Raw genomic sequence first — 13,153 nt, 5'->3', positions numbered from 1 at the left:
GCACTGAAATGGTGCAGAAGTTATGTTATACTTATATACAAATCAGTTGGTTTTACTAAGAAATTCATCAATGGAGTAGAAGGAGTTGGCTACCAATAAATCCTTTAGGCTTCTCTTAAACTGAATTTCATTGGTTGTTAAGCTTTTTATGGCTGCTGGCAAGTTATTGAAAATGTGTGTTCCTGAATAATGCACACCTTTTTGTACAAGACTAAGTGACTTTAAATCCTTGTGAAGATTATTCTTATTTCTAGTATTGATTCCATGAATTGAGCTGTTGGTTTGCAAAGATGATATATTTTAATGACAAATTTCATTAAGGAATAAATATATTGGGAAGCAGTAGTTAGTATCCCTAGTTCCTTAAACGGGCCTCTGCAGGATGTTCTTGAGTTCGCACCACATGTAACTCTTATTGCATGTTTTTGTGTCCAGTAAACTTTAGGTTGGCTTGATGAATTACCCCAAAAAATAATCCCATATGACATTATGGAATGAAAGTAAGCATAGTATGCCAGCTTTTTCATTTTTATATCCCCTATGTCTGACAAAATTCGCACTGCAAACAGAGATTTGTTAAGACGCTTCAGCAGTTCTGTGGTGTGCTCCTCCCAGTTGAATTTATTATCAAGCTGTAATCCCAAGAATTTAACACTGTCCACTTCTTCTATCTTCTTGTCATCGTATGTTAGACATATAATCTTGGGACACACCTTACAAGTTCTGAACTGCATTTAGCATGTTTTTTCAAAATCTAGTGACAAAGAATTGGCTAGGAACCAGTGATTAATGTCCACAAATATTTTATTGGCTGATCTTTCTATGACTACACTTGATTTGCTATTTATTGCAATGTTTGTATCATCGGCAAACAAAACAAACTTGGCATCTGGTAATGTTACTGATGAAAGGTCATTGATATACACAAGAAAAAGTAAGGGCCCCAAAATGGAACCTTGTGGGACCCCACATGTAATTAGTTCCCAGTTGGATGATGCCTGATAGCTTGATACATGTCTCTTTCCTAATAACACCCTTTGTTTCCTGCCAGAGATATAAGATTTGAACCATTTTGCAGCATTTCCTGTTATACTATAATATTCTAGTTTACTTAAAAGGATATTGTGATTTACACAGTCAAATGCCTTTGACAGATCACAAAATATACCAGTTGCCTGCAATTTTTTGTCTAATGAATTAAGCACATTTTCACTGTAAGTGTAGATAGCCTTCTCAATATCAGAACCTTTCAGAAATCCAAACTGTGACTTTGACAGTATGTTATTTGAGATAAGATGGTTATAAAGACGACTGCACATTACTTTTTCGAAAATTTTTGAGAATGCTGGCAACAGTGAAATTGGATGGAAATTTGATGCCATTTCATTATCTCCCTTCCTAAACAGTGGCTTAACTTTAGCATATTTTAGCCATTCAGGAAATATTCCACTAATAAACGACTGGTTACACAGATAGCTTAATATGTTACTTAGCTCAGAATCACATTCTTTAATTAACTTTGTTGATATTTCATCATACCCACTAGATGTTTTTGATTTTAAAGATTTTATGATGGACATTATTTCTGTTGGGGTAGTGAGGGTCAAATTCATATTACGGAAGTTACTTGAAATGTCTGGTCTGAGGTATTCCGTAGCAGCATCTACCGAACCTGACAACCCCATCTTTTCAGTAACAGTTATAAATGTTTGTTAAAAAGTTCTGCAACACTATACACATCTGTCAACAATGTATCATTTACTCTTAATGCTATTTGTTCCTCTTCATGTCTGGTTCTACCGGTCTCCTCCTTCACTATATCCCATATTGTCTTTATTTTGTTATCTGATATGAATATCTTTTCCTTGTAATATATTTGCTTTGACATCCGTATTACAGTCTTTAATATTTTGCAGTATTTCTTATAATGTGCTATAGCATCAACATTGGAAATGTTTCGGATTGACAGATACAGTTTTCTTTTTGTTTTACAAGATACACCTATTCCTCGAGTAATCCATGGCTTCTTTGTAGACTTTGCTCTAACCTTGGTAAGTTTTGGGGGAAAGCAGTGTTCGAATAAGGTAAGCACTTTATTAGCAAAAGTGTTATATTTTTCATTCATGCCATGAGCACTGTAAACATCAGTCCAGTGAATGTCTCTGAGGAGTGTCCTAAAATAATCAATTTTTGGCTTACTGATTACCCTCTTGAGCTCAGATTTAACAGATTTTATATCCTGTTCAGTATTAACATTTAACAGAAGGAACTGCATGTCATGGTCTGAGAGGCCATTGACTATTGGTTTTGTAATATAATTTTGTTCATTGGACTTTTCTATAAAGACATTATCAATGGCTGTGAGCAAGTGGCTATCCTAGTGGGGAACTTTACTGTGGGAATTAAGTTGAATGATAGTGTTACTAACTCAAACAAGTTCTTATTGGGAGAGTCTTCAAGGAAATCTACATTGAAATCACCAGCAACCACTATTTCTTTGTTTTTGGTTGTTAAATGGGCCAGTACAGCTTCAAGGTGGTTGACAAACAGATTAAAGTTACCTGCAGGTGCTCGATATACACTTAATATTATGAAGGATTTTTTGTGAAATTCTAATTCTGTTGCACATGCTTCCATATGCTGTTCTAGGCAAAATTTATGAATGTCTATGTTCTTAAATTTATGACAGTTCCTGATGAATGTGGCAACTCCTCCTTTCTCCATTTCCGATCTACAAAAGTGAGATGCTAACCTAAACCCTGTAACACTTAAAAGTTCTATACCAGTGGTCACATGATGTTCAGAGAGGCAGATTATGTCAGCTGGGTTTGAAGACTCTAATTCATCTATGCAGATAGTTAATTCATTAATTTTATTTCTCAGTCCTCAAATATTTTGATGCAATAAAGATAGCTGACATTTCTCATTGACTGAGTTAAAATTGGGTGGAGTTAAAATATCTGCTGACAGTTGAAAATTCTTAACCAATGGCTGTTTATGGTGATGTAATAAGCTGGAATTATGTTTTTTGATTTCTTTCTCAAACTGAAGGTTTGTCTCAGTTCTAACCTCTCTTAAAATTTGCTTTCTTTCTGTCCTTCCTACCCTAAAAAAGGATCTTTTCTGAATCCTATAACCACTGGTATTTTACCAGTCATGACAGTGTCTCCCCCCTTTAACTTTCCTGCTATTTCCCCAGCCAATTTACCCTTCCCCTTCCTGTTGAGGTTGAAGGCCATGCCTAGTATAATCCCACCTACTGAGAGAATCAACATGAACCACACCAATGTGTGACCCCGCACCCGACATGAGCAGCCGTTCCAGCTCCAAATTAACTCTCTTGACAGAAGAGTTCAAACGAGGTCGGTCATGGCGCCCAAGAACACATACAAACTCAACACTAGTATGCTTCGATGCTGATGCAATCTTCGCCAGGTCACACTCTATACTGTACCCAGGATCTCTGTCAATACTGTTACCTGCCCCACCCACTATAACCACGGTGTCTTCCTTAGTGAAATCTTTGCAAAGTGATCCTAAATCCTCTGTCACCTGCTCCAGACCAGCACTAGGTTTAAAAAAAAATTGGTGACCTGGTATTCTGATCCTAGTTCATCCTGCAAAAGTTGGCCAACACCTCTTCCATGGGAACTACCTAACAACAACATTTTCTTTCTCTTTACTGATTTCCCTACATTCTTACTTTTCAATTTGCTGCTGAAAGTTTGTTGTGCCCTGTCTACACCTGCAACTGCTTGAGGCTCACCAGCTTCTAACTGAAGCAACAGGTCAAATCTATTTTCCACATTCACCATAAAGCTGTCAGACAAAGTTCTAGGCCTGTTCCTCCTGTTGCCTGTTGCCACTTCCCACCTCTCGTTACCCTTCTCCCTCCTTAACCTGTCAAGATCTCCCCTGGCCTTGTCTAACTCAACCTGAAGGGCGGCAAGTTTCCCCTCCTGTTCTAGTATCTTCCTGTCTCTACTACAAATCCTACAAAACCACTGATGAATCTCATTTACTTCCCCTATTCCCATGCCACTACAGTCACCCACATGGAAAAAACTACAGCACCCATCACACCAAAGCCCCGACCTAACAATTCTACGGCAAGTCAAGCACTTTTCACTCATGATAAACGTAATAGTTTATTAAGAATAAGTCAGTTAAATTACAGAAACACGAAAATATGGTTACACAAATTTGGCCTATACGCAACTGTGTGTAAACAAAAACAAAAGTGCAAAGTTTCTGAAACAACAACTTAAACTTTACGCTACTTTCCGGAAATGCTAGTTAAATAATGAAGAGGTACGCTAAGTTAAGTTGCTGGAGAGAGCAAGGAACAACTAAACGAAATTCTATAGATTTGCTTCAGCAGAACGTAAACAGAAAATACGACTGTATGGTCTTTTCGCGTTTACTGCTATATTACGTAAAGAAAAATGAAACATTTAATGGTAGACTTAAACGGCACACTAATACACTTATTTACCACATAATCAGTACTAATCTATATGTTTTATAATCTAAAATGACTTATCTTTACGAGAACACCAAAACTCGTGCTAGTCGCCTGGCTGCAGGGCTGCGGTTGATGGTAAGGCTGGAGAATCAACCCACACAGTGTCGTGTGCCAAGTAGTATTTCCTTGTGCAGAAATGATCCAAAGAGCATAAATAAGGTAATGAATAAAATCAGTACAAATACAGTACCTAAAGTTGTTTTTACAGAAGTTGGGATTTCAGTAAAGAAACTGGTAAACTCCATGTCTTCCAGTTTCGTCAGTGTTTCACATTTTGATGTTTCTGGCACTTCAACAATCTGGTGAAATCCTTCACTTGTCCTCCAGAGAGGTTTCTCAAGCCATCGGTCATCTGTAAAATGTTATAAAGAAACAATAATGGAAACACTGCAGTTTTTCATGATAAAAGTTTGTCTCTTCTTCCTGATAGGGAGTCTGCACCACAAAAAGTACAGAAATGGCTAAGAATGGTGTGGAAGCTTAAGTTCACAATCTACCTGAGCATTAAGATGGGCACACATTTTATGTCAACTATCCTATAAGAGAATAATTCTTACCATAACTTGTATCGCAGCTTCCCTCTTCAGAACAATATCCAGACATAGTTTCAGGTGTATCCATATCCCAGTTAGCTGTGCTAATTAATTCTCTCTCGTCTTCTGAAATGGAATAATATGTTCCAAAGAAAACATCTTCCTCAATTCTGGAATTTTCGCCGAAAGTGGAATTACTGCTTTCATCGAAGAGGATATTTTCACTGTACAAGTATGGGGCATCTAGAAGATAATTAGGAACTTCACAAGCTGTGCCAGGAAAGATATTTTTCTCTGCTATCATTGTTTCATACAATCTCTGGTGCCTATCCTTGCCATTGTCATTTTCTACATTTTTGCTTTTCTTGTCACAAGCAGACAGGTTTGAAATTTGGTGATCATCATCTATCAGTGATTCAGCTTCATTTTTTTGTCTCATAATATTGCTGAGATCAGCAAAAACATTTTTCTTTTTGAGGACATCACTACCTTTAGATTTAAGAATGCACCCTCCTGGAAAATAAAGAAGATAAAAATAAAATGTTAAACAATGGTCTTCAACCAACACAAAGAAATGATGTATACTGTACAGTGCAGAAAAAACCCACATAAAAGGAAATTATGGAGGCAACAAAACCACAGTCCGTTGGTACTTCATCCAAATATGGAGCAAGTGAAAATTGTCTATAAGGCTCAGCAAGTGCCCTTATCTTATTTTCAGGGTGCCTAAACAAGTTATACGAATGAAACAGCAGAATTGTTGTATAGTTTTCCTTGAATACTGGTTCTCTACATTTACCTAACAATTCTATGAGTACAGAGCTTATTTTTTCCTCCAGATTTTCATTCAACTTTCCTATCCTTGCAGAGTGCATCTGAATTTGTTAAATGTCTGCAAGTAGCCTCTACTTAGCGTACTTGATACAAACTCTGAATGTTGGTATTGATACTAGCAGTTGTCCGTATAAAAACGCCAAATTAAACGTTTTTTGGACCATTCATTTTTGAATTTTTAAAGTTTAAGTTTTGGGATTTTGGTCATGTTCTGAAACCTCAAAATGATTGCACCTCAAAAGCTGTACGATTTTGTTCAGTTTCTCATAGGCTTTAAAAATATGTGCTACTTTACTATATTCTTAAAACTCTGAATTTTCCAAAACCAACTTTTTTAAATTCTTAAAATTACAAACACAATTTTTTTTTGTTTTGAAATAATTTTATGTTACTTATACATTTTTAATGTGTGTGCCAAATTACATGATGTTATTCACGTGTGAACATATTAAAATAAATTTTACTTTACTGGTAAGCACAGCATGCAGCACATAGCCTGCACGGCTTCTGACTTACCACTAACATAACAGAAAATTAAATGACAAAAGCCATATACGGCTGTCAAGTCATTGCTATTTTTCCATTTCATGACAACTTACTGCATTATTAGAATTAAATATTTAAATTTAATGTTAGCATTTTCTTTTGCATGTTAACTGTGAACCTCTGTACTAATTTAGCACTGGTGTAGCTGAACTGCAATAAAATGACAAAGCACTGAAAAACATGTTAACTTTTAAAAATATATTGTGCTAGCAATGCACAGTAAGGTAGCAATGTGAACAGGTCAACAACAAGCATTTGCAATATGCAAGGTAACAGACTATGTCCTCCAACCTACATTGACGCAAAACAATATAACCATTCCAGCCAAACAGGCGTGGAATGCATGGAAAAAAGGGTTCATATTTATAGAAACAAATGCAATGACAAATTTATCATCAGGACTTACCATGTTTCAATACTGGGTAGCAAGATATGACACTTTTTGTGCAAATTGTGGTGGAGTGAAATTTGGCCTGTTGCTTTTCTCAGTCAACCTTTGTAAGAAAGTCTTTCTTGTACAGAGTAAAGATGTCAGGTTCCTTGTGGTACGAAAATGAAGGTGAAGGGCTGTGAGGATGTAGAAGCTAATTGTAAACACACTGTTATCTTTATTAACATTCAAAAAACATTCAAGCCAGCAGCAAACTTCATACATGCAGGCAACGTATCCAGTGATATCACCGAGGTACGAGTTTTGTTGAATCTGTGTTCAACACTCCTTTCTGATGTATGGGGAACTGGAAAAATCTTCAACTGGATTTTGTTTGGCCAGTGGGAACAACACAGTGTAGCTTGTGGGTACCTGCAACTGTGCAAACCTGTGTTAACCACTCAAGAAGGAGAGATGCTCCTTCATCAGACTCACTGTTAATTTCATAATGAAAGTGACAAACTGAAATGTTCTAGGAACAAGCCCACACACAACTGTAGGGTGTCATCGTCTGATAATTGTATATACACTGCAGATTGGCATGGGAAGCAAGTCTCCTGATGGTATTCCAATACCATAACATGGTCCTTAGCCACTTGATGTGGCAGTGAAATCCCACTCTGCACAGAAACTGAAATCACTTTGATGAAAAGATATGTTTGCAAAATTCTTGTAGTATTTATACTGGGCCAGCAGCATCTGAGAAATAACGTGCTTGGATGTTCTATGGAAATGGGATATTGTACAATTAACCAAATGACATTGGAAAAGACAAACACTCAGTGTCATGTTTATTATAAGCAACAAACTGATGAATGCATATAACAATGTATTCACTGTCCTCTCTCTCTCTCTCTCTCTCTCTCTCTCTCTCTCTATCTATCTATCTATCTATCTCAGATATTGCAGAAATTCAAACTGTTGGGTGGCTATGGAGACCTGCAACAGGAGCTTTCATTAAAATTTTTCACAATGTTTTCCTAGAAGCCTGCCACAGAAGATACATGTCTTTGGAGAGTTGGTCTATCTGTAGATTTCCACAGTTTGTTACTCAATTCCATTTTCGTCAAACAACTCTCATACCCATGTCATGAAAGAATGTATATTTGGACAGTGCTCACATGTTGACAGATAAACACCTTGGCTGTGCAGGATTACAAATGATCTGAGCTAGACAGTGTTTGTACATGTTGACAGTCAACATCAGGTGTCAACTCTTTCAATCCAGGAAGTTCCAACACAAGCCTCACATTTTCATTAACACTACAGAAACACACACTATGGGTACCAGTTGCAACAATGAGAACGCAGTTCTTGAGTCTTAACTGGCAAAATATGAGTAATGCTATTTTCAGTCTGGGATGGTTGACATCTCATTAAGGTTTCCCAACACATGATTTTTTTTATGAACCGTGTAATTATCTTCCTCGACAGAAAAGAAATTCTTCTTTCCAGGCAAACAGTGACATATCTTCTCAGTTCACAATGTGTTCATTTAGGACTCATTTACGTCTCTGACTATGAGCTCATAAGTTACTACATACTTTGACTAATTGTTTTGTTTTTCTCACGAAATAGTTTGTAGATACAAATTAAATTTTCAATCCTTTGAATGCTCCAACTTTTCAGAAGAAGTGTCAATATTTTGATCTACTCACTGCTTGTAGTGCTAGTATTGAATTACTCTTTCAGTTGCATTATAATTTCAGATACATTTGTTTCACTCTTTGCATCTTCTCGTATATACTTTGGAACACTTCAGACACTTTCTTGAACTACTACTGTGCATATATTTTTCTCTGTCTTTTTTTTTTTCTTTTCTCAGCAGGTTTGTGATTAATATCAGTTTTAATGTAGTCGGTTCACCCGAGCCACAGGCCCTAGTTTTTGTGTATTTCTTCCCACGTCTGTCACTAATTTTGTGGTCTGTCATTAAGCCACTGATCTTATCAAACACATCTGTACTTTGCATATTACAAATGATTGCCTGTTCATATTGCTACCTTTCTGTGTATTGCTATTGCAGTATCTTTTAAAAAGTTAATATATTTTTCTGTACATTTTGACAGTTTGTTACGGATTGTGCTACTTTATTGTATCATATTACTGTAGATATTAATTTATACCTCCCAATACAAAAGTCATCCCATTTTTAATTTTTTACCATGTTGTGTCATGTACCACACAGCAAATATACACGGAAGAGCCTGAGAAAGTGGTGCATCTGCCTAATATTTTGTAGGGCCGCCGCGAGCACACAGAAGTGCCGCAACATGACGAGGCATGAACTCTACTAATGTCTAAAGTAGTGCTGGAGGGAACTGACACCATGAATCCTGCAGGGCTGCCTATAAATCTGTAAGAATACGATGGGGGGTGGAGATCTCTTCTGAACAGCATGTTGCAAAGCAATCCCAGATATGCTCAATAACATTCATGTCTGGGGAGTTTGGTGGCCAGCGAAAGTATTTAAACTCAGAACAGTCCCTCTTTAGCAATTATGGACATGTGGGGTGTCGCATTGTCCTGATGGAATTGCCCAACTCAGTCGGAATGCACAATAGACACGAAAGGATGCTTCCATATGTCTCCAGCCAGATTTTCATCTAGACATATCAGGGGTCCCATTTCACTCCAGCTGCACATGCCCCACATCATTACAGAGCTTTCACCAGCTTGAACAGTCCCCTATTGACACGCAGGGTCCATTGATTCATGAGGTTGTCTCCATACCCATACATATCCATCCACTTGATACAATTTGAAACAAGACTCATCCAACCAGGCAACATGTTTCCAGTCAAACAGTCCACTGTCGATGTTGACAGGCCCAGATGAGGCATAAAGCTTCGTGTCATGGAGTCATCAAGGGTACATATGAGTGGGCCTTCAGCTCTGGAAGCCCATATAGATGATATTTTGTTGAATGATTTGCACGCTGACACTCGTTGATTGCTCAGCATTGAAATCTGCAGCAATTTGCCGAAGAGTTGCACTTCTGTCATGTTGAGTGTTTCTTTTGAGTCGCCATTGGTTCTGTTATTGCAGAATCTTTTTCCGGCTGCAGCATTGTCAGAAAGTTGATGTTTTACCGGATTCCTGATAGTCACAGTACACTCGTGAAATGGTCGTATGGGAAAATCCCCACTTCATTGCTACCTTGGAGATGCTGTGTTTCATCACTCTTGCATCGACTATAACACCACATTCAAACTCACTTAAATCTTGATAACCTGCCATTGTAGCAGCAGTAACCGATATAACAGTTGCGCCAGACACTTCTTGCCTCCTATAGGCATTGCACACAGTGCCGTATCCTGCCTGTTTACATCTCTCTGTATTTGAATACACATGCCTATACCAGTTTCTTTGGTGCTTCAGTGTATTTTTTTCAGAAATTTTGAAGGTAATATGTTTTGAGGTACTCAAAGTAAAAGGTTAAGGTTAAGATCACTGTCATTAATTATGTACATTGTTTGAATATGGGCTGCTTGTATATGCTATGAAAGCTTGTTCCTAGCCCTTTAGAAAATTACCCGATTCATGGTTCTGTCTCTGTGAGAGCAGAAGTCACAGCTGTTTTTGTCAGCAGTACGTGTCAAATTTTCCGCATGCATTTAGAACTTCGGGCAGCTATTACTTTTGTCACCTTGTGCTACAATTAAAAAATTCTGCGTTTCTTGTTTGTTTTTCTTGTCATGTACTACTTTGCTCCAACCTGTTCTTCTATACGAGTGCGCGGCCAACTTCTGGGTAGGGACCCCTACACTACGAATTTTTCACTTTTCTAGAAATGTGAGATTTGTCTAAACTTTTTGCTTATGGACCACCACAGCCACAAATTTTCTGATTTTTGTCCGTTTCTTCCTGAAAGACGATTTCAATTAATTTGCACGTAATTTTTTCAGCTTTATGTGTGCAGTATTTCTTTGAGCTGATACCTTTCTTTTTTATTACTGGAGATTCCCCTACTGAAGCTAAAGAGGCATTCAATGAAAGCAATCCTTTTGGAATGTCCATAAACTCAGAGTAATTGGACATGCTACAACTTGTTTTACCTTTCCATAAGATTCTTTGTAACATAATTTGTGTTATGTCTTAAGAAATCAATGAAAGATAAATCACAAGCATTAAAAAGAAGAAACCTACAAGAGAAATAAAATGTAAAATTCAATAGTTTAAATTACATTAATGCATTAATTTTGAAGAGTAATTTAAAAAAAGAAACACTTTTTTTTCGAAATACCATTTTACAAATCCAGCAACGCAGTACAGTGATGTTTAGGGATGGTGTCCACAGACTGTACTGAAACTTAATGCATTCTCTTTAAAATAATACTACTATCACTACTACTACAGAAATATTGCTACATGTATGCTCGACTCATGCACCAGGTGTGTTGCATGAATCAACCTGCTCCCCCTTTCCCCTCCAGTGCTTTGCTAATTTTGTTTTAACAACCAATCTGTGTTGAAGTGCATTATTGTGTCAATAGAAGTGAGTGTTTTTATTTTATAATTATATACTGATAGTATTTATTTTTGCTGTGTCATGAACATAAAAACCAAATTAAAAGTTATAGAAAATGAAAAAGACACAATAACCCTTACGCTACTTAGGTTAATTGTTATATTGCATTGTTTACAAAATTGTTAAAATCAGACTTAAATTTGGTTCATTAGTACACAATACTTTAATTTTAACAACCAGCATGCAAAGTTGTTGTGTAGTTGGCAAAGAAAACTGCAGTAAAATAAAATTTCACTATATTCTCATTGGAATACCACCATGAAATTAAGCACACACATTAACAAATAGTGTATGCTTGACCAATTTTTTTTTCCAACACATAAAATTCCCATTTTTCAAATTTTAAAAATTAAAAAAATGGTTCAGGTAAATCCAGTGTTTATATGAATATGGTCATGTAGCATATTTGTAAACGTTATAAGAAAACAAATGATGTGGTACAAATTTCAGATCTGTAAGTCAAATAGTTTTGGAGATATTTTAAGGTTTCAACAAAAGTCTCAGTTTTGGTCACTTTTAAAATCAATCTCTAAAAGTGGGAAAAAAGTCTTTAATTTTTGATTTTACCTTATTTTGATATGCAGAATAATCAAATATCACAAAATTCTAAATGATCAAGGTTGAAATTTATTTTTTATTAGGTGATTTCATTGATTATTTCTACAGCTGTACTCTGCAAACCATCATGAGGTGCATGGCAGAGCAATGACCCCAACATCTTATATATAGTTTTCTTTATGGATGCATCATACTTTCCCCACAAACCTCCCAGCAAAACTAACAATTCTATTTGCCTTTCGTAACACAAATTGGATATGTACATCTCATTCCTATGATATCTTATTGCCACTAGATAGTAAACAAATACCACAATAACTTATCACAAATGTTTCACCAGCTTTACTAGGTTCTCTTTTATTGTGAGCATTATCCACACTGATACAGAGCTGCTGACCAGTAAAAAAGTGAAAATACTATTTTATATTTCTTTACAGTGATCCACTGTTTTCACAATGCACAATATGGCTTTCAGAAAAAGGTAGTATATTGCTATGTGGGTGTGTTCAAATAAGAAAGACTTGAAAGACTGAAGTGAAGAAATTCATTGTGCTCACTTCGATGTCAGAAAAGCACATGACTACATACCAGAAAGGGGCGTGCTGAACAATCTATATTGCTATGATGTGCTGCCCAGTCAACTTGCAATCCTATTTATGGAAAAAAAGGAAAGAAAACACCTCTCTGCTAACAGCTGTACTCATTGAAGGAACCATGTGATACCAACAGAAGCTGAAATATACACTCCTGGAAATTGAAATAAGAACACCGTGAATTCATTGTCCCAGGAAGGGGAAACTTTATTGACACATTCCTGGGGTCAGATACATCACATGATCACACTGACAGAACCACAGGCACATAGACACAGGCAACAGAGCATGCACAATGTCGGCACTAGTACAGTGTATATCCACCTTTCGCAGCAATGCAGGCTGCTATTCTCCCATGGAGACGATCGTAGAGATGCTGGATGTAGTCCTGTGGAACGGCTTGCCATGCCATTTCCACCTGGCGCCTCAGTTGGACCAGCGTTCGTGCCGGACGTGCAGACCGCGTGAGACGACGCTTCATCCAGTCCCAAACATGCTCAATGGGGGACAGATCCGGAGATCTTGCTGGCCAGTGTAGTTGACTTACACCTTCTAGAGCACGTTGGGTGGCACGGGATACATGCGGACGTGCATTGTCCTGTT

General features: G+C 37.1%; 1 protein-coding gene across 1 annotated transcript in view; it reads right to left on the bottom strand.

Moving 5' to 3' along the window:
* LOC126234247 (uncharacterized) overlaps positions 1 to 13,153 on the bottom strand; it is a 29,991-nt gene that overhangs the window by 10,183 nt on the left and 6,655 nt on the right. The window contains exons 2-3 of the mRNA XM_049942940.1: positions 5,083 to 5,571; positions 4,716 to 4,877 (exon numbers count right to left, since the gene is read on the bottom strand). Coding sequence (XP_049798897.1) covers positions 4,716 to 4,877; positions 5,083 to 5,571 — 651 coding nt within the window. The remainder of the gene's footprint in view (positions 1 to 4,715; positions 4,878 to 5,082; positions 5,572 to 13,153) is intronic.

The sequence above is a fragment of the Schistocerca nitens genome, chromosome 2, assembly GCF_023898315.1.
Source record: "Schistocerca nitens isolate TAMUIC-IGC-003100 chromosome 2, iqSchNite1.1, whole genome shotgun sequence".
NCBI classification, from domain to species: Eukaryota; Metazoa; Arthropoda; class Insecta; order Orthoptera; family Acrididae; genus Schistocerca; species Schistocerca nitens.
This window is presented reverse-complemented; position numbering and strand designations above follow the sequence as displayed.